Here is a 21,284-nt window from a genome sequence, read left to right as displayed (position 1 = left end):
ATAAAAGCTACAGACTGTGGCTGTGAGTGGGGATGGTCCTGGGGTGAAGGAGAGGCTGCCTGAGGATACTGGTGTGCCCAGGCACCAGCAGCCAGTGGCTGGGGACAGGGAGGGGGAGTTCCCATTGTCTCTCTCACCCCAGGATGTAGCCCTCTCAGTGACTTCCCTTCCCTGTCAGGAGCACACTAGCCCCCCATTTTCCCAACACATACCACCAGAAAGTGCGCCAGGACGTTTTCTGCTGTTTATTGACAGCTGACAGGACCTCCCTGCCCAGACCCCCACTTCCCACCTGCTGAAGCCCCAGCCCGGGCCTCCTGCTAAGGAGGGGCCAGGTGCGTCCACAGGAGAAGCATCACAGCATGACGACTGGAAGGGGCCTCCCATTCCCAGATGCCACCTTGGCTGATCCCCTCCCACCTGTATCACAATCGCTGGTTTTTGGCATTTTTAATTTTTTTAAGAGATGTCAAAGTTGTGTCCAACACACGTGGATCAGCAAACACAATAGAGGAGGCCGGTCAGTACTTTTTGGAGGGGTGGGGGGAGAGGGGACAAAGGGCGAGGACAACCACACGACACAGCCTTGGACCATGAGCAGAAGCATCTGTGGGAATTCAGGTGGGGTGGGCTGGCTGCCTGGAGAGGGAGGGTCAGGCACACCACACGCGCCACACGTGGCCTGGCATGCACGCCCTGCACCCACTGCTGTCATCTGGCTGACCCATCGCTTCACACTGCGTACAACTCCCCAAAACCCAGGCAGACCTTTGAGCAGCACCCCACAGAGGAGGGAGCCCGCTGCATCATCTCCACGGCGTGAAGGACACAGCCCAGCAGCAAGGCACATCCTTTGAGTTCTTCGGATGCAGAGAAGTGAGGGGAGAGAGCAGAGGAAGGCCCTGGTGGGGCACAGACCCTTCCCCAGACCGAAGCCTCCTGTTGTGCTACTGGGCCAGGGGTCTGGCCACTCCTGGATAGAGGCAAGGAAGGACAGACAGACAGTGGCCAGGGCCTCTAATAGCTTTTGTCTTGAGCTACACTCCAGTGTCCTTGCGGTTGGTAAATGGTTTTCTATAGGATCAATAATATTTTTTTCTTTAAATATATATTCATTAAAGTTATACCTTTTTGTTTCTCTGGGGAAATCTGCCTCAGCTCATTCCCAATAAATTAATACTCTTGATAGCTTATATTCTGTGGGTACAGTGGGGCAGGGGTCCTGACCCCAGCCCCTTGTGCTGTGCCAGAGCAGCTGGCAGAGGTCCCCAATGGGCAGTTCTGTGCTGGGCATAGGCCTGTGCTCTGCCACAGATTGGGGAGGGGGCTACAGTGGCTTCCTCCCTCCCACTACCTCCCAGGGTGGGCCTAGCCTGGACTCAGGGCAGCGGTGCCTGGGGCCGCCCCTTCTCTACACAGTGGGCAGAGCCTGGTGGTGGGTGGGCAGGTGGCCCAGCAGTTATTGCACAGGGAGCAGCAGACAGGGATGGGCACCCGCAGGGCAGCAGCATCTGTCCAGAGCCCTTGGGTCCCTAGGCCAGGCAGTCTTCCAAGCTGGGCGTCCTGCCTGAGCCCAGGGGGCAGGAGTTGTGCTTGTGCAGGGGCTGGGTAGCACGGCTGCCCCGCCTCCTGGCCCTGGCAGGCGTCCCCTGCACCCTGCTCCACTCAGCCCTCCGCCCTGCCCACTTGGGCCGCGCCCAGAGGTACCCATCCTGAGGTAAAGGTCAGTGTGCAGGCGGAGCCCGGACAGCATGGGCGGGCCCAACGTGGGCCGCGTCACTCCAGCATGGCGTCCAGTTGGTCCGCCAGGTCATCAAACATGCTGCCGATGTCATCCAGGATGCTACCCGTGCTCTTCTCCGTGGTCGAGGGACTGAGGGGTGGGCACAGCGTGAATAGAGTGAAGCAGGGTGGGACCCTGCGAAAAGCGACCCTCCCCTACACAGACTACGCTTCGTTCCTACCCTCAGTGCATGGCGGAGCCAGCTGAAGACCACGCCCCACCTTCGATTCCAGCCTCAGGATATAAATGACTGGAGGTGGCGCGCAAACCCCGCCCATGCCGGACACCACCCACTATGTAAGGTGTGGGTCTGAAACCACGTCCTTAAGGAGTCGGTCACGCCCCACCCTGTGAACCACTCAGCCCATGCACTGACCCAGGCGGCACGCAGATGCCTTCCATACCCACACCAGACGCCGTCCCGCACCTACCGCAGGCCCTGTGCGTCCTCCTGCCGGATCTTTTCTTCTACTGCTTGCAGCGCCGCCGCCAGGCACGCGCTGGTCTCCTCCAGCTTCTGCCGGGCACTGTCCCCAGGCGAGGCACCATCCGATGCGGACGCCGCTGCGGGCCCAGTGGCAGCCGCGGCGGCTGCGGCGGCAGCGGCGCGCGGCGGCTTGGCGGGCACGTGCAGCCCGGGAGTGCCGGGAGACGGGGGCTTGGCGGGGCTAGCGCTCAGCGAGGGAGGCGTGCTGGCTGGCTTGGCGAGGGCAGAGGGCGGCTGGCGCGCCGGCGAGGGCGTGGGCGATGGGTTGGCGCTGCCCGACGGCAGCGCCGCGGCGGCCTTGGCGGGCTTGGGCGCCGTGGGCGGCGGCGGCGGCTTGGGAGACACGGGCGGCGGCGTGCCGTGGGCACCCTTCACCTCTGCGGGGAGGAGGAAACTCGCACCGCTGCGGGAGGTCGCGCTGTGCGAAAGCTGGCCATCCCGGCACGAGCCCTACCGCAGAACCCGGCTTCACACACCCCGGGAGCGGAGATGCGGCCCTCAGAACCAAGGCCAGGTTCCGACAGCAGCCCTTCGCTGCCTTTCTATGGGGTGTGATTCCCCATGCAAACCTGGTCGCATTACTGCTTCCAGATCCCTCCCAGTCCTCCCCTAACTTTATGCCCCTTCTGGTGTGGCCCTTGGGTTGCTTCATTGCCTAAAGGGCCTTTGCAACTCTAACACTTGTGCCTGGAAGCCTCATCCTTCCCTCCTGTGTTGGGCCCCACTCTCCAGCTGGTCAGGGTCAGACTCCTCCCTAACCCTTCTAGCATCCTGCACCTGTTCTTCCTCCACAGGTGCTACTATTAATGGGTTTCTGTAATCCTCTTTCACTGAGCAACCTGAGGACCAGCCACCCTCCCCCCAGCTCTGGGCTGGCATAGTTGTCCGATAGATGGATGGATGAGAGTCTGACACTTTCCAACCCCACTCTACCTGGCTGCCATCAACTCCAAGAATAGAAAATCCCCTCAGACCACGGAGTGGGAAGGTGGGGTGGAGGCCCTTCTTGAGCTGGCTCCCTCACCTACCTGGGCTGCCAGGACCTGGTAGTGGCACCTTCTTGGAGGCAGGTGTGGGTGACCCCTGGATCTTGGGCACTGGCTGAGCCAGGACAGGCTTGGGAGAGACAGGCGGCTTAGCTGGCTTCCGGGCATCACTGTCTGGTGGGGGCAGCGGGGGCAAATGCATCCGGTCAGAGGGCGGCGGCTCGGCGGGTGGGGGTGGCGGGGGCAGCTCCAGGGGTCCAGCCTGCTCAGAGCCCAGTCGGCGGCGCACAGTGCCAGTGCCATTCTGGTACACGGACAGTGATGGGGGTGGCTCTGGACCTGTCTCCCGCTCCTTGGCCTTGGGCCGGCGTTTGACTGTGTCAGACTCAGTCAAGATGAACTTGACATTCTCCTGCTGGCTCTGCTTGGCTCGGATGCGCCTCTTGAGTGTGGCACTGGCCTCCACTCTGGCCAAGGGAGGGCCCTCCCCACTTGCCTCTCCCTTGGCTGGACCTCGAAGCCGCTGCCGGGTTGTGCCATCTTCCACTAAGTGGCCATGATCTGCAGGCCCCATTGGCTCCCCAGGCCCCCGGCGGGCAGCGGCCAGCAGTCCTGTGACAGGCCCACTGAGTGTGCGGCGCCGGTTCACCACCTCTCCATCAGGCCCAATGGCCTCCTTGTGCTTCACTGAGGCCAACACTGTGGCCACCCGGCCTGGCTCCAGGCTGTCAGGGTGAGGCGTAGGGTGGCCCTCAGGGGGCCTACGGGCTGCCCGGCCCCCACCCCCAATGGATGACAGCTCAAGCATGGCTGCAATGCTCTTCACACTGCCAGCGCTGCCAGTGTCCACACTGCCAGCCAGGTCACTAGCCCGCCGGCGCTGTGCCCGGACCCCCAGATGGCCATCCTCAGTCCCAGCCCCCTTGGTCTCAGCATCTGGTACCGACTCATCAGTTAGGTTGGCGCTAGCCATGGCTGAGCTGGAGCGCTTGGGTGGAGGTGGTGGGGGCCCCTTCTTTCGGGGCCGAACAGCAAAAGACTGGCTGCGGTTGACGTTCTTGTCAGCACCAGCAGGTGCCCGCACTGAGTGGCTGCGGCCTACACGTCGCTGGACTGTGGCGTAGGGCCCCGCGGCAGCTGGCACCAGCAGCTCATCCCGCTCTGGCTCACTGTCAGACGCTGCATACCGATTCAGGCTGTGGGCACGCTTCTTGGGCCTCCCGGGCTCCACATCGGCCTCAGGGGGCAGACACAGCACGGGCACAGGTGCAGGTGCAGGCACAGGGGCAGGTGCAGGCCCAGGAGCAGCTGGCCCTGCCTCACTCTCCACGGGCTGGGGCAGCACATAGGCAAAGCCACGGTGTGTGGGTGACTGAGGCAGCGAGCGGGGCGACATAGGTCGCTCCATTGGTGTCAGCAGCTGTGGGGTGGGCTTGACCTTGGCTGTGGCTGGAGCTGGACCATGAGGTGCCCCCAGGGCCTGGGGGGAACCTGGACGGGCTTTAGTGGGAGTCTGGGGGGGTGTGAAGGGGCTGGCTCCTGTTGGAAGGACCTGCCGAGGCTTGCCAGGCACTGGGGGCACGCTGGCCCGTTTGATGCTGTGGCCGTGGCGGCTGGGCCGAGCCTCCTTAGGCAGAGTACCAGGGGCTGGTCCCTCATCCAGCAGGTACTCCTGGCTCTTTGACATTGGGCTGCCAGGCCCTGGGAACTCATCACCCAGAAGCTCCTGAGAGCTGCTCATGTGCCGTGCCCGCCCACCCAGGCTGGGCTCCTGGCGCATGGGGGCCCTTGGGGTGGGTGGCAGGTGGTTGGAAGGCTTCTCAGTGGTGGCAGGGGCGGTGGCTGCCTCCGCCGGGCCAGTCATAGCAGCCTGCAGCTCACCACTGAGCTCGCTGTCCTGGAAGGTCGTCATCTTCGGAGACTGGCAGTCAGCTGGAGCAGCCTCAGGAGGGGGCGGTGACTCAATGGCCATCACTTCAAGTGACTGGGGCGCCTTCTGGCACAGGGGTCCGCCTTCATACTTGGCATACTCTGCCTTCTGCAGCTCCGCTAGTTTCCTCACTGCCAGCATCAGCTTCTTCTGGTGTCCTGAGTGGGGCATGGGGCAAGTCAGGCCAGGGAGGGTGGCAAGGACCAGAAAGTGGTGGGGGCCGGGGCCTCACCCAGCTTGGTGATTCCAATCTCCTGCAGGTCCTCCCAGGTGATGTCGGTGATAAAGTCGATGTTCTCATAGCCGTTGTCCACCAGCACTTTGTAGTACTGGGCCAGGCCGATCATGGACAGCCACACGGCCAGGTTAGCCTACAGAGCAGGAGAGACAGAAGGCAGCCCGAGCTGGCTACCCACAGTCTGCCGGCTACTTGGAGCTGCCAGGGGAGGGGCACCGGGCCATCCCGGCACAGACAGACAAGAGGACGAACAAACAGGTGTCAGCTTCGGAAACAGCACAGCCTCAGCAGGAGCCCACGGCCAGCTCATGTGCACATGCAAACGCACACAGCGCGACCCTCCCCTTAGGCCTCCGACTGGGGGAAGAATGCACTTCCTCGCCCGCCCAGGCAACCCTGGGGGCAGCACTCGGCGGACACACGCCACACATCGTGGACGCAGACGCACAGCACCACCAACCAGACGTGTACGCACACACGCTGGATCCCAGCCATACACGGGCACTGGCAACCCTCTGCGTCGCGCTCATGTCCTCTCGCCCTTTCCCTACCCACATCAGGCACGGTTGGTCACACAGCCACCTCACACATGTTTGCAAACAGCCATGACAGTCTTCACACACTGGCTTCCTGAGCGGCATCCACCTGTCCACACTCCAGTCAGGACGTCAGTCACGCACCAGCACACAGCACACCTGCACAGGTAGGCCTTCGGGACCCAGACATGCTCACCGAGAGGACCCCTGAGCTGCTGACCGAGTGGGGCAAGGTGGATGGGCATGAACCTACCTGTCCCTGACCCACAGCCCTGGGGGCTTTTGGTGGTCATGGTATTTCTGCCCCATCGGTGGATGGGGAATCACAGCTCTGCATGAGGACCAGAGAGGCGGCATCGATGCGACAGGCCCTGGGCCTACCTTTTCCTGGCCCAGAACCTGTCCCACATCATGGGCGCCTGATAGTAACAGCACAGCCTGTGGCCAGTGTGGGTGTAGCCACCAGCACAGCTGGCACATGTAGTCAAGTGTGTGGGCGTGGGTGTGTGCATGCAGTCCCCAATGAGCACCTTGAATATATTCAGTGTGTGTGTGCTGTCCGTGTATGTGAAGCACACTCACACACACATCTGCCCCACGAGTATGCCTGGGTATGTGCAAGCACACCCCATCAACGCAGGCCCCTCTATGCTATCTGGGTAGGTATGCAACGGGCGGCGTGGGAAGCATGCCAGGTATCCCGGTGTGACCACCTAAGTACGGCGGAGGCCCTTGCAGGAACAGGTAGTGGAGAGGGGGACTGTCCCCCTGCCCTGCGGGCCCTCACAGGTTGTTACCCCTGCCCCTGCCTCAGGAAGGCTGGCCCCAGTGCCTGTGATGAACCAAGTCTGTCCAGGTGGGTCACTGCTGGGTGGCCGTCCTCTGGTCTCCTCTCCCTGGAGCCCCAGAGGGCAGGCGAGGGCTGTAACCAGGGAGGCAGTCTGTCTGTCTGTTTGCCCATCCTGAGCCCAGCCATAAGGTGCAGGGAGCCTTACAGGTTTGTGCTCGGGCAGCCAGTCAGGGATGCTGAGGCTGCTGATCTCGGCCGTGATCTTCTTCCTGTGGCCTGGCTTGGTGACCCCAATGGCCGTGAGGTCCTAGGTAGGGGAGAGGCCTGTTAGCTGGAGTCTGCAGGCCTATTTCTGGGTCACGGCTGGTGGCCAGCCTTCGGGCAGCTCACCTCGGGGGTCATGCGGCTGATGGTGGGCAGGTCGTAGCCAGCGCTGAGGAAATTGGGGGCATACAGCTGCAGTTGGAACGTGGCAAGCCACTGGCTGACAGCCTCAGCGCTCTGGAAGACACAAGGCACCCGCTGCAGGCCCGCCCACCCGCCCACCCGCCAGGTGCACACCCCAGCCACCGTGGTGCCTCCTCTGTAAGCTCAGTCTGCTGTCCGCTGGTCCATGTGCAGCTGGGCCCCAGTCAGTCTGGCACGGGCGCTCCCTCCTCACTCTGTGGTCCCGGATGCCGCCATCTTGAGCATTGCGCAGCACTGCAGCCTCAGTCTGTGATTTCCACCAGGAGGGTCCAGCTGCTCCCTGACCAGCCCCCCACCCTGTTCCTGTACCCCACAGTGTGGCCCCATGTGAAGGGCCCTGGGAATGGGGCCTCCGCACAGCCCCTCACTCCCTGGGAGGTGAGCTTTGCCCAGAGGAATGCAGGACTCAGCCAGCAGCTCACACCTTCCCCAGCACGCAGGTCACACACACAGGATCCGTCGCAGCCATATGCGCATCTTGTCCAGTCTCACACCCATGCCATTGCACAGGCACGCACACACACACACACACACGTGCCCGCCTCACAGTCACACTGCACATCCATGCACAGCCTCGTTCATCTCACACCCGTGTCACACTTAGACGTATCAGCTCACACAATAGACAACACCTACACACACAGACTGAGACAGACAGAAGGAGGGGGCTAGCCTGTCAAGAGCCCCCAGTGGTACTGTGGCCAGGCCAGGAAGGCTGCCCCGGGCGCCCCTCCCTGCTGCCAGCCCAGGCCCTGTACCTTGCCCTCCGATGCCGGCTCCAGCTTCTTGGGTAGCTGCTCCGCATAGACCTGCCCGCCATGGGCCACTGGAGGCTGAGACCGGGCTGCACCTGGGGATGAGAGGGCATGGGCGGGAGCAAGGGCTGCTCAGGGGCCACCTCTCTGCCAGGACAGTAGTGTTGCGTACTTACCTGTGGAGCCCTCCAGGGGCTTCACGGGGCTGTCTCCGGGAATGGGCTCTGAGATGGACTTCTGGGAGAGCACTGTTGCCAGGAGCTGCAACCCAGACAGACTGGCTGGCCGGTGCTGCTCTGGGCGCAGGCCGCCCTGGCCCTGCCACCACCCCACCTACCTTGACCCCTTCGGAGCCTGCATGCAGGGTGTGGGCCCCACTGCTCCGGCCAACAGCCACACTGCTCAAGCTGCCACTTCGGTCGCCACCTGCCAGCACAAGGGAATATCAGCTGCTGCTGGCCCTGCCTAGCCTGGGGGGAGCCTTGTAAGTGCGGTTGCTGCTGCCCTCCAGAGGCCCCCTACCTGCAAAAGGCTTCCTTAGCACCCAGATTTCTTCAGGAGGTGCAGAGGGTCCTGATAAGCTGCCTCCTTGGGGTGGGCTTGGTTCAGCGCCTGCTCGGGAACCTGTGAGCCAAGCATAGCCTCCCTGAGCTCAGGTCTGGGAGCCTGACACTGAGAAAAGGTTGCCCCCTGGCCTGACCCTGAGCCTAGGCCCAACACATGCATGCTTCAGGGGTCAGCACTACAGTCTCCTCCTGCCCTGAGAGAACCTGAGACGACCTCTCCCACCCCAGACATTTGACAGCAGGAGAATGTGACAGAGAAAGGCCCAAGACAGGCTATCCTGCCAGTGGCCCTGTGGTTCTGCGGGGTGGTGTGGTTTGCCAGAGGGTGCAACCTCCTCTGTGCCCGGGCAGCAGTGGGGAAGGAAGAGGCACACAGGAGCCTGCAGCCGGGCTGCCCACCCCTGGAAACTAGGTTTCTGTGGGAGGGCTGGCTACATCTCCTAAAGGGACCACCCTGCTCTTTCATCCCACCTGTCCCTCTCTGCAATCGCACCAGTCCCCTGCCTGACGCCACTCCACAGCCCTGTGGCCGTGTCCTGCATCCCTCTCCCTCAGTCTGAGCCAGCCATGCTGGCCTACTTTGGACCCTTAGACATATCATGCTCTTTCCTGCCTCAGTTCCTTTGCACACGTGGTCCCCGCAGCCAGGATTGCTCCGCCTATAGCCGGTCCCTCCCACCTCTCAGGGCCTTCTCTGACCACCCTATCTAAAGCAGGCCTCAGCCACATTTTCTGTCATTGGCTGGTATGTTTCCTTCCATGATTACTTCACTGTCCCCTACTCCCTTCCCTCCCTGGGAGCAAGCTCCTTGAAAGCAGGAATGATGTCCATCTGAGTCACCATCTGTTCCTAGTGGTTGGTGTGCAGTGTCTGTTGAATAAATGAAGAAATGGGCATGAGGACACCGATGAGGAGACAGCTGGCAGGACACACATCTTGACACCATGGTGGACCCTGCACCTGGCGATGGCCAGAGCTCGGTCGTTGCCCTGCCATCCAACACACACGCGTACCTATTTCCTTCGGGCCCCCAGCCCAGACCTGGAGTAGGACTTGCCTGCTCGCTTTACAATGGCCTCGCCCAGGGAGGATGGGAAGTAGCCCACCCGGTCATTGCCTGTCCGGTTGTCATGGATACAGCCCTTCCACCGGCCATCTGGATGCTGCTCAAGGACCTGGCCAGATGAGGTGGGGAGAGAACACTCAGGGAGACTTCCGGGTTGAGTGGGTGGGTGGCCTGGGCCTCCTGCCCAGACCCCAGACTTCCCAACTGCTAAGGGGAAGATGCCGTGGGGTGAGCACCCAAGTCCCACCCATCCCTGCTCCAGCGGCCCAAGGCCATCCTTACTGTGATGATATCCCCAGCTTTCACGTTGAGGCTGGTCAGGTCATAATTGTTACAATAATCTTGGGTTGCTCGGACCTGCAGAGCCGCCGAGGCCTCTGGAGACACAGGAGGTAGACTCCCCAGTCCTTTGAACCAGCCCGGCCCAGGCCCTGCTGCAGACCCCCTGCCCTGCCTGGGCCCACCTCGCAGCAGCTGCTTGATCTCCTTGCTGGCCTGGGATGTGGTGAACTGGTGCACAATGTCCAGGGCGGTCTGGCTGTACGTGTTCCTCACGTGGGCATTGATCCCATTCTGCACGTGCCGAAGGGGGAGTTCTGTCAAGAGTCCCCACTCCCCCACCCCTGGCTGCACCCAGCTCCCCCTGGACCTCCAACTCACGTCCAGCAGCAGCCGAACCACTTCCGTCTTCCCACAGAGTGCAGCTTCGTGCAGGGCTGTGCCGGACTTGGTCTGGCGGTTAATGTCAATGCCAGCTTGGAGGAGGAGCCTGGTGGGAAAGCAGGGGGAACAGGCAGGACCTATAGCAGGAGCCCTCTGCCTCAGCACCCCAAAGCTGAGCCTTGATTTCCAAGCGCCTCAGGATTAACCAGCCCTACCCACCTCTCTGACAACATGGTATCTGGAGGTGACTGAGCACCTGTGGAGGTGCCTACCCTGTGCTAATCCTTCACAGTGGTTATCTTGTCTCACCCCCACACAGGTACTGCTGTGATGTCCATGGGGAAACAGGCTCAGAGACGTTATGTGGGTCCACGAAGTCACCCAGCAAGTGGTGGGACTGCCCTGGAGCCCAGGCTATATGGCTGTGGATGCCTACTCCCCATCCTCCTTCCTCCAGCACGTCCTTCAGGTGGGCAGCTGGAGGTGTCCTTGGCAGACTGCTCCTGTCTTATCACCGAGCCAGGAGCAGAGCCCTCGAGCTGGGAACCCCCACCCTGCCCACACACAACCATACCTGATGATGTCGATGTGGCCATTCTTGGCAGCCAGGTGCAAGGGGCTGGTGCCATTAGGGTCGGTGGTGTCCCCTGGCCGGGGCTCCAGCAAGGCCGTGCACATGTTGCTGCTCAGGAGCAGCTGGACCACCTTGAAGAAGGGATCAGAGTAGGGGGTGGCCCAGAAACGGGCTGGGGGTTGCAGGTCTATCCCAGACTCCCGGCTCAGGAGAGGAAGACAGAGCAGATGGAGTGCCTCTCGGCTCCTGGGAGACTTACCCCAACACGGCCGAACTCACAGGCCAAGTCCAGAGGTGTCTTGCCCGAGTTGTCCACCATGCACGGGTTGGACTGGTGCTGCAGCAGCATCTCGGACTGCGGGGCCACGGAGCACAGTCAGCCCCAGGGTGTCCATCGGGCTTGTGCCTCCCCGGCACCCTCCCATCCCTGAGGTGGTCCTCACCACATCATAGTGACCGTGCTGGGCTGCTAGGTGGAGGGGGATGTGGCCCTCATCCGATGGGACGTTCACTGCTGAGCCTGCCTTTAGCACCAGCTTCATGGGCTCCTTCCGGCCCTGCCAGGCAGCATAGTGCAGTGGCCGCATGCCTGGGGGCAGGCAGGGGCCGTTAGGAGCTGGCCTCTGACCCTGAGCCCACCCCTGACCTCTAGAATGCAGATCCCATGAGGATCTTCCTAGACCCAGCCTGAGACCCTGGTGGTGACCTCAGTTGAGGGACCATCCAGTCCTCAAGGGACCCCTGACCTCAACTCTGGCCCCCCTGGCTCTGAAGTTCTTGACAGGCCTTGCCTTTGTTGTCCTTGATGTCCACAGCAGCCTGGGCCTCCAGCAGCAGGGTAATCAATTCCGTGTTGCCATTCAGGGCCGCGTGGTGCAGGGCAGAGAAGCTGGGGCAGGTGACAAATACATATAGGCAACTACTCGGGCACCTGGCCTTCCCCAGGACCCCCCAGCCCTCATCCCAGACTCGTATCCCCCAGGCTGAGAACTCACCCATCTGGGTCCTGAAAGTTGACATTGATCTTCTTGGTGGAGCCCAAGAGCTCTGGGAGTGGGAAGGAGACACAGTAGGGAGGCTCTGTCAGCCCCTTCTGCAGCCTGCCTGGGTCCTCCAGCAGCTTACGAGCCCCCTCCAGCAGCTTAAGAGCAGGCAGAGGGTGCTAGCTGGCTCCCTGGCAGGCTCAGAGCCAAAACTATCTAAGTGTTTAGTCTAGAAACATTTATTTATTCACTCATTCATTCAGCTCTGTTCCCTGCACTCAGCTCCAGGTACCAGCTTTTGGACGTTAGTTTCCCACTAGACTGACATGTTGGGAGGTTCACAGGGCCAAAGTCTCCAGGCCTGTTGCTGCTGGGAACAGAAGCCAGGGTTGTGCACCCACATAGTCACACACATGTGCACATGTATCCCCTGCTGATAGTGGGAGGGAGAGAGCCAGCCCAATCTGTCTCTCTGAAGGACCCAGATGGGCCGGGGGTGGCCCGGGAAGGCTTGGACACCCAGAAATGAGGGTATCTCCGAGGGAAAATCTGCATTTCCAGGATACAGCCTTCCCCCACTCCCAGCCCCGGGTCTGGCCACTATAGATGAGCCCCACTCAGCAGGGCAGGAAGGGGAGGCAGGCAGCTGGGCCAACGGTTCTGACTGACCACATGACAATGGCCACCTCATGTACAGGGGCACGCTCAGGTCCCAGGATTAACACCCTGAAGCCCGAGGGGCCCAAGCCCTCCCTTCAGAACTCTAGTTTCCTTCTGAGGCCTCCCAGGTCCTGGACCCCAGAAGCTGCCTGCCAGAGGAGGGGGCCCACTGACATCCTCCCCACGGGCTCAGGTCCAGCCAGGCTCAGGCCAAACCCCTGCCTGTCTAGGCCATGGTTACATAACCCATTTGTGGGTCAGTTGTTCTGTGAGGGAAGGAGGGGCTGGCAGGACAGAAGCCCCTTTGTCAGGCCCCGGACAGAGCTGGGGGCAGGCGGCCAGGGCGAGGAACTGGGGGAAGCGAAGGAGTTGAGTCACAGAGGGGCTTCTGCAGGGCAGCGCAGTGCAGAGTGCGGGTCCCCAGTGGCCACAAAGCCTGCAGAGTCAGACAGGCCTGAATTTGAATGCTCCCTCTGCCTCTCACTACCCCTGTGGCCTTGGCCCTGAGCTTGAAGGGGACTAACAGGGCTGGCCTTACAGACCTGAGGACCTTTCCAGACATAAAGCATGAAGGGTCTGGTAAGGAGTCGGCTCATTAAGTAGCGATGACTAATATTAGCTCTATGGGAACCCCATCCACACCCTCCCGCCACGGGGGGCTTCTCAGGTGTAGAACAGAGGCTCCAGAAAGAGAGGCACTGCTACCCCCTGCCCCTCCCCCTCTGCTCAGATGCTTTGCTGGCACTGAAGTCCATCTCCACTGGCAGCAATGCCACCCTTCCCTCAGTGGTCCAGGCCAAACCCTGAAGTCAGCCCTGGGTCCCCTCTTGACGCCTTAAATCTTCTCCATTGGTAAACCCCATTGGCTCTACCTTTAAGACACTCTCAAAGCACATTCAGGATTTTACCACTTCTCACCACCACCATTGTCACCACCCTGGGCAGGGCCAGCATCTCTGGAAGGATCACTGCCAATACCTCCCCACTGGTGTCCTCGCTTCCTCCTTGCCCCGTTCAGCCTATCCCCCCCAACACACTGAGGTCAGGGGATCCCTGTTAGACCATGAATCCAACCCCTTTGCTCCTCTCCAACAGACTCTTCAAAAGCACCTGGCTCACTGAACAATGGCTCTGCATGATGCAGCCCTTGACTTCCTCAGCACCCCTGTTCCAGCCATGTGATGCTGCTCTAGCATTCTGGCCACCTTGCCACAGGGATCTAGCACATATTATAGTGGGCTGACACAAAGTTTGTTTAGTTTTTTCTGTACCACGGCTCTAGTAGTGCTTAGTTGTCTTTAATTTCATTCAAAACAATTTTGTTAGATTGTATTGTGACAGCTGTCATATCAGTATGCACAGAAAAAAATTTGCCCTGGCTGGTGTGGCTCAGTGGATTGAGTGCTGGCCTACGAACCGAAGGGTCACTGGTTCAATTCTCGGTCAGGGCACATGCCTGGGTTGTGGGCTGGGTCCCCAGTGGGGGGAGTGTGAGATGCAACCACGCATTGATGTTTCTCTCCCTCTCTTCCTCTTTCACTTTCCCTCTGTCTATAAATAATTGAATAAATCTTAAAAAGAACATCAAAATTAGTGGATTTTTATACAGCCATTTTAACATTGAAGATGGAAGAAAATTCGCAATATCTTTGGTATATTATGCTTTATTATTTTAAGAAAGGTAAAAACACAACTGAAGCACACAAAAAATGATTCGTGCAGTGTATGGAGAAGGTGCTGTGACTGATCGAATGTGTCAAAAATGGTTTGCAAAGTTTCTTGGTACTACTGACATTTTGGCCAAATAATTCTTTGCTGTGGGGCTGTCTTATGCATTGGAAAATGTTTAGCAGCACCCCTGGCCTCTCCCCACTAGAAGCCAATAGTGGGAGATAGCCGGCACACTCAAAATATCCAAATCAATAAAGTTATTGGTGAAGATGAAAAATGTGTCTTTTATTTTATGGAAAAAAACTAAATGGACTTTTTGGCCAACCCAATATACATGTGTGGGTTTTTCTTTCCCCAGTTATTCCCACGATCCTTTCCCTTGTTTCTTTCAGGTCTTTATCCAATGTCACCAGCTTGGTGAAGCCTCCCTGGTCTCCCCATCTAAAATGATAAACCCTGCCCTGACTGGTGTGGCTCAGTTGATTGGGCATCATTCTGCAAAATGAAAGGTCACCTGTTCTATTCCAGGTCAGGCCACATTCCTGGGTTGGGGGCCCAGTCACACCGTGTGCAAGAGGCAACCGATCAATGTTTCTCTCTCCCATCGATGTTTCTCTCCCTCTCTTTCTCCCTCCCTTTTCCTCTCTCTAAAAATAAATCAATAAAATCTCAAAAATAAAAGAAAACGGTAACCCCCCCTCATGCCATGTCTGCTGTATTTTTCTCTTTGGCCTCCATCACCACCTTTGATCTCGTCTGCACCCGCCTCCATCACTGAACTGCTCGCTCCAAGAGGACAAGGGTTTTTATCTACTTTGCCCACTGCCGTATCCTTGGAGGCTGAATCAGTGCCAGCTACATACAAGGCACGCAGTAAATTAGAGACTGGAGTCATATCCTAGTCCCACACGCTGTGTCCGCCTGCCAGGGCCAGTGTCAGGCACGTGGCCTTTCAGGCATGTGCAGTCACTTAGAAGGGCCCCTCATCTAGTTGGATGCTCTGCTGTCACCATCTTAAATTCTTGACGACACCCATGTTTTCATGTTGCACTGGGCCCTGTGAAGTATGCAGCCTGGCCTGCCACAGTCCATTATTAAGGTGAAGACAGCAAGACATGGCTGCCCTGTAGCACCCCCATGCTGTCTAGGGCCACATCCAGGACATTCCCAACACCCCCCACACACGCACACACAACAGTCTGCCCAAGTCTAGTGTTTGCTGCCCGCCTCTTTTCTTAGTTCCAGTTCTCAGTAGACAGTTCTCAGCTTCTCCTGCAGACTTCCCGGTCTAGACCCTTTTCTTCCCTCCCACAGTCAACGCCTCCCAGGCAGCTGCTAAGCCCAGTGCTCCGAGGGGAACACATAGCCAGGCCCACCTGCTCACCTGGCCGTACTTGCTAAAATTTCAGAGGGGCTGGAGGTCAAGGCCCAGGAAGAGACACAGACACCAGAGGAGGAGGAGCCTCCACTCCAAAGGGGACAACTCCTCACACGAGGAGGAGCATCATGCTAAGAGCCTCTCACCCTCTCCCTGCCACTGATCTCCTCAAAGAGGAAAATAGCTGGAATTGGATGGAGGAAAGCTTGAGGTCTTGGAGCACTTCCCCAACACCTGTGGGAGACACCAGCCACTGAGGAATGAACTCTGCATGGGACTGGGGAGGCTGAACCAGGTGGAGACAGGTGCTCCGAATGAAGCTGGAGGGGCCTGGGCAGGCGGGAGAGAAGGAGGCAAGTGGGCACCAAGCTGAAGGTCTTAGGAGCTCCCTTTCCCTTCCCACAAGGGCACGAAGTCCTATGGATTCCACATCAGTAACAGCACATAAACTTTGCCCCCCAACCCATCCCACAACTTGGGGTCTCCTATCTCTGGTCACCCCAGCCTCTCTAAACTGTTCTCCTGGGACCATCTCTACCTTTGAAGGCGGCTCCAAACTCCAGGCTGCAGAGGCCCCAGAGCTTCTCCCAGCCCACCCTCATGACCTCCCTTGACCACTCCGCCCAGATGCTCCTCCAACCACGGAAGCCATTTGTAGGCCACCCCACAGAGCTCTTCTTCCCCCACAGGGACATGGCTCTGGTCTTCTCTAGGCCCATCTCAGAGTGGCTGAGCCCTGTGGCCTCCAGGAGGCAAGGCACCCTCGCAGCTCTTCCCGGAAAGTAGGGCCAGTGCAGTCTCTTCCCAGCTCCCCTAGGCAGGTAGCTCTGGGCCAGATGCTGGAGCAAGAGCCAAGGCGAGAGAGTGCAGGAGTACTGGCCTGTAGTCTTCAGGGAATTCAGAAAGGGGAGGTTGGGCCAGAAGGAAGGGCAGGGTACCCCACACCTGCCAGCAGAAAGCCAGCACCTCCCCTTCTCCCCCTCAGTGACAACTGCTGAGGGTGCTAGTGCCGGTGTGTGTAAAGAGGCTCCCTTCGAGGTGGGAGGGAGGACTGACAGAGTCTGGTACCATACTGGAGGGCTGGGGCCACGGGGAGGTGCCAGCACAAGGAGATCACGGGAATGAGGATTATGGGATGCCCCTGAATCTAGGGGGCCCTAGGGAGCACTGCTGGGTGCCCCCCACCCCATGGCCCAAACTCCAGCTGTACTATGCTGAATCAAAATACATCTTACTCCAAAGCAGGCCAGTGTTGCCATGACGACGGAGCTAATTCATGGAGGGATTTCTCTGTCTGACTTATTAAGCCAGCTCCTGTGAGTCAGAGCCCAGAGACCAGTCTAGGCAAGGATGTATGTAGAGATCCAGGTGAGACCCAGGTAAAGGTACAACTCCCCATACCTTCCCAGGGGGGCCAGAGTAGAAGGGAGGAGAAACCCCCAAATCTGATGTTCCTACTCCCCAGGCCTGCCTGCTCCGGGTTGAGGAAATGGTCCTAGTTAGTGCTTATTGAGCACTTAGGAAGAGCCTGGGCTTCATGTGCACTCTTACTGTTCTTACAGCAAAGCTAGGAGACAGGGGACCACAAATACCTGCATCCTACAGATGAGGAGACTGAGGCCTGGGGAGCTGGAGTTGTTTATGCCCAAGGTGGCATGGCCACTAGGTGGAAGTCTTGACCTTGCCTTCTACTTCTCAGTGCCTTCACTTGCTTTTGAGGTTCAGCAGAGACTGTGCCTGCCTGGAAGCCCTCCCTTTCCAAGCCCTGAGACCCTGACGCTAGCCCCAACTGGGTGTGGAAGGCAAGGCCAACCCGTGTATGTGTGCCTGCAGGGCACAGAAGTGTGGCTCTCTAGTTGGCACAGAGCACACAGGACCTGGGAAGTAGGTATTGAAGCAGGAGGGCCCCTCTAGGGCTCAAGGATGCACCTCCCACCTTCCCTGAAGCAGTCTCAATCCTCAGCATCCTTCAAGGAGAGAGGGGAGTGGGCTCCTCCCTGACTTACATACAGCCCCTGGGGGTGCGGTAGGGAGTGAGGTACCCACACTCCACGTGCCGTCCTGCACAGCCCTATGTGTGCCCCTACAGGTACCCTGACACACTGACACAGTCATGTGCGCAGCTGCACATGTGGCTGGTCCACACACCCATCCATCCATCTCTAAGAGCCCTGAGGGAGCCTCCCGGTTGAGCTGGGATGAGTGCTGGGATCAGGGCTCCAAGCTCCCAACCCTTCCCTGGGGCTCTAACAGCACAAGCTCAGGATGGCTAGTGGGAGACCCCTCCCTCTCCCACAGCCCCCTTTCCCAGCAGTGAGGCCAGAAAGAACCAGGGTCTGCACCTGCTTGGAGCTCAGCCTGGTCTGGGCTGGGCGACCTTGGACCACCGCTCCCCTAACAGTAAATGGCCTAAAGCCAGCCATGCCTGGGCAGCCACACCCCCAGCATGGTCCTGTCCCCCCTTCCCTGCAAAGCGTGTTATTAAACATGGGGCGGGAAAGGGGTCTGACAGGGACCATCGGCCCCCTTGATGTCCCAACCGCAAGGGGCCCCTCCTTCTCTCCAAGGGGAGGGCATCGCCTTGCCCTTTAAAGGCCCAGCAGAGACCTCCAGCTGTCCACCCGCAGCCCGGGGAGGGAGGAGGACCGAGGAGGAGAAGGAGGGGTGCGAACGCCTGGGACCGGGGAGGTGGGTGCCGCCAGCTGCCTGCTGGGGGGCTCGGGGTGACAGCCCAGCGCTCGGTGCCGCCCCTCCTTCAGGGCTGGGGACAAGGGCTCGCACCAAGGCTCTAGGAGCTGTTGGCCCGGCCCCGCCCCGCCCCCAGGGACCTACAGCATCCCCCCCCCTCCCCGCCCTGCGCTGGGAGGGTTTAGGGGCCAGACGCTGGAGGTGGCCCCCGAGCGTGTCGCGGCTCCCGTCGCACCCCACCCCCACCCGCGCCCCCTGCACTCACTGGCTTTCCCCGGCCGCGGCCTCTGCAGCAGCCTCTGCGCGGTCCCGACGTCCTCCGCCTTCACCGCCTGCACCAGCTCCTGCTCCTTCCCCATGGCGCGGCCAGGGCCGCAGCGACACGGCAGCGCTCCGTGCTCTCCGCGCGGCTCAGTGGAGGCGGCGGTGGCTGCCCCGCGGCGCCGGCCGCATCCTTTTCCTTCCCCCGCCGCCCGCGCCCCTCGCCGTCCTCCGGCTCCCGCTCGGGCTCCCGGCGCTGATGGGGCGGGGAGCGCGTCACGGGTGGGGGGCGGCCCGGGAGCGGGGGCCGGCGGCGGCGGGCGCGAGGCGGGGGCGCGGCACCTGGCACCGCCTCCTGGACGCCTGGGTCCCCCTCTTGTGGCCGCTGACCTCCGTCCGCCCGCGCCAGTCGCGCGCCTGGCTCCTTGGCTCCGCCCCTACCTCAGGCTGCCTCGTCCCGAGACGCCCCCTCCCCACGTGCAGGCCGCGGGAGTCAGGCCCCGCTTTTGAGGACACCCCGTTGCCCCCGGAGCGCCGGAGGCTGGGGACAGCATCGGCCAGGGGGATGGACCCTAAACACCGACAGGGTGGCGGCGCCTCGAAGCTGAGCCTGAGAGAGGCTTCCAGAGGCTGCGGGACCCAAGCGGGGGAATAACTCGGCGGCAGTGGGCGGGCGGGGACCCGGGCAAGGAGAGAACCCGGGCACCAGCTGTGGCATGGGAGCCAGCGCACCAGAGGCTGTCAGACATTTCTGGCCCGTGGTTCCCGTGGGAGGTGTCGAAGGACTGTGAAGAGGAATCTCCCAATAATGAATTCGGTGTCAGGGAACCCGCACCCACTCCCCCCCACCCCCGCCCCAACTGCACCTTCTTCCCCTGCATCCTCTGGCTCTGTCCATAAACAACGCAAGGCAACAGCCTCCCTAGCCTCAATCTGAACCGCAACCCCAGTGCAGCATCCCCAGCTGGGGTGCAACTTCCACTTGCCACCATGGGGTCCTCAATCCGCTCATCTCCAACCCAAATGGGGTCACAGTCCTGCCCTGCAGCACTCTGAGCCCCCACCAAAGCCTGCTTACCCTCCAGCCTCCAGCCACAGGCTCTGGTAGCAGGAGAGGGCAGTCCTGCTTGACAGATGCTAAGACCCCACACACCCAAATCACACATAAAAGCTTTACCCTTCTGACCTCTTGGGCCTCAGGCCCTCACCTTGTAATGGCTGCTGCATTCCAGAAAAAGCAGTGTTGGAATGTGTCTCCTAGCACAGGATGTTCTCTCACTTTAGGGAAGAGAAGATCATCACCCCAGTGGAGCTGGTGAGTTCACACATATGATAGGTCTGATGCCCCTCTTCTTACAGCCCAGACCATGGAGCACCTCTAGAGGGAAGGTTACCAGAGGGTAAGGGAGGGGTAGTAGCAGGCACTGAGGTCCCCTGATCTCAGCAGTTGGTCATTTCCCCACCACTATCATGGGGTGTCCCATGAAATTTGGGAAGCAAGCCTGGGTCTGGGCTGCCAGAAGTGTCCCTTAAATACAAGGGCCCTTTCCCCCATCCTTTATGGTGACCAATTCCTGGGCACCTCCTGGGTCAGGATGTGTGCTAGTCACTTCAGAGATGAGCTTGGACTTAATGTGCCCATTTTACAGATGAAGAAACTAAAGCTCAGAGAAGCCAAGTGACTCATCTGAGGTCCCAGTGTCTCCAGGTCATTAGTCTTTGCTTAGAAACCATATTAGCCATAGCTGTTATGGCTCAGTGGATGGAGCGCTGGCTCTGCAAACCAAAGGGTTGCCGGTTCAATTCCCAGTCAAGATACATGCCTGGGCTGCAGGCCAGGTCCCCACTTGGAGGTATGTGAGAGACAACTACACATTGACCTTTCTCCCTCCCTTTCTCTAAAAAAATAAATTAAATCTTTTTTTAAAAGCCTAATGTGGATTAGCCTCTGCACTTGTTCTAGTTCTGCCTCCTACTGGGTTTGTTTTTCCAGTCACTCTGTCTTTCTGAGGCTTAGTTTCCCCTCTCTAAAATGTGGTAAGAATGATATTCCCCTTAGGTTTTTTGAGGATGGATAGATAGATAGGTAGATATAGATATAGATAGTTTGTTGTTTACTTACTTACTTAGATAGATAGAAGGAGAAGGAAGGGGAGACAGGGAGAGAAACATCAATGTGTGTTGCCTCTTGCACGCCCCCAACTGGGGACCTGGCCTGCAACCCAGGCATGTGCCCTGACTGGGAATCAAACTAGTGACCTTTTGTTTTGCAGGCCAGCGCTGAATGCACTGAGCCACACCAGCCAGGGCTGAGGATATATTTTGATGCAATCAATAAAGCACTTTGCAGTAGAACATAGTAAGTGCTCAAGAAATGGCTGCTGTGAATATTGTGATATTCCTGGGTCTTTCTACCTGGGCTATCCAAGAAGCAAGTGTATTTTATTCATCTTTGTATCTGCGGACCCTAGCAGTGTAGCACACAGGAAACACTAAAAAGAAAAAAAAGAGAGAGCAATCATCCTTACCAGTATTTCTGTTTTGGCTGACTAAGGTAAACCACTCTGGCCTGAGCCTAACATTTGCAGGGCCTGGGGCCAGAGTACAAACAGAGGCCCACACACTGAATGTCCAAATATTTAAATGTTATAAATCATGCTAATAACCTGATTTAATTTAAATACATTCTATCGTCCTACCTTGACAAATAGACCTTCATTATGACCTGAAAGGCCAAGTACCAATTTGGAATTCTCAGATTCCTCTGGGCAATGAACTGGCCCCTGCCTGCAGCTTTTTT

The 21,284-nt window shown here is 59.2% G+C and overlaps 1 protein-coding gene across 4 annotated transcripts; it reads right to left on the bottom strand.

The window, feature by feature from the left end:
* Positions 1-226: 226 nt before the first annotated feature.
* Positions 227-19,287, bottom strand: CASKIN1 (CASK interacting protein 1). 4 transcript variants are annotated; one of them, XM_036021031.1, is made up of 21 exons: positions 18,489-19,286; positions 11,839-11,890; positions 11,635-11,732; positions 11,287-11,432; positions 11,103-11,198; positions 10,844-10,974; positions 10,267-10,375; positions 10,071-10,179; positions 9,889-9,983; positions 9,598-9,715; positions 9,381-9,410; positions 8,496-8,597; positions 8,311-8,399; positions 8,150-8,234; positions 7,977-8,068; positions 7,141-7,251; positions 6,956-7,057; positions 5,419-5,557; positions 3,299-5,344; positions 2,215-2,647; positions 227-1,873 (listed from the first exon to the last, which is right to left on the bottom strand). In XM_036021031.1, the coding sequence occupies exons 1-21, from the start codon at positions 18,580-18,582 to the stop codon at positions 1,777-1,779; spliced, it is 4,374 nt and encodes a 1,457-aa protein (XP_035876924.1). In that variant the 5' UTR covers positions 18,583-19,286; the 3' UTR covers positions 227-1,776. The 4 variants fall into 4 exon arrangements, with proteins under 4 accessions (XP_035876924.1, XP_028376857.1, XP_035876925.1 ...); XM_028521056.2 differs by lacking the exon at positions 9,381-9,410 and having other exon boundaries at positions 18,489-19,285; XM_036021032.1 differs by lacking the exons at positions 6,956-7,057; positions 7,141-7,251 and having other exon boundaries at positions 18,489-19,287.
* Between the last annotated feature and the right edge of the window lie 1,997 nt (positions 19,288-21,284).

The sequence above is a fragment of the Phyllostomus discolor genome, chromosome 3 (genome assembly GCF_004126475.2).
Source record: "Phyllostomus discolor isolate MPI-MPIP mPhyDis1 chromosome 3, mPhyDis1.pri.v3, whole genome shotgun sequence".
Taxonomy (NCBI): domain Eukaryota; kingdom Metazoa; phylum Chordata; class Mammalia; order Chiroptera; family Phyllostomidae; genus Phyllostomus; species Phyllostomus discolor.
The sequence above is the reverse complement of the archived record's forward strand: the minus strand, read 5'-3'. Positions and strand labels throughout refer to the sequence as shown.

Bases quoted from the DNA above. Each gene is read 5' to 3' on its own strand.
- CASKIN1 (XM_036021031.1), bottom strand. From the start codon at position 18,582: ATGGGGAAGGAGCAGGAGCTGGTGCAGGCGGTGAAGGCGGAGGACGTC. The intron at 11,199-11,286 runs GTGAGGACCACC...GTGGCCCCGCAG, and splicing joins AGCACGGTCACTATGATGTG to TCCGAGATGCTGCTGCAGCA. The intron at 5,558-6,955 runs GTAAGGCTCCCT...CCTGCTCTGTAG, and splicing joins GGCTGCCCGAGCACAAACCT to GCTAACCTGGCCGTGTGGCT.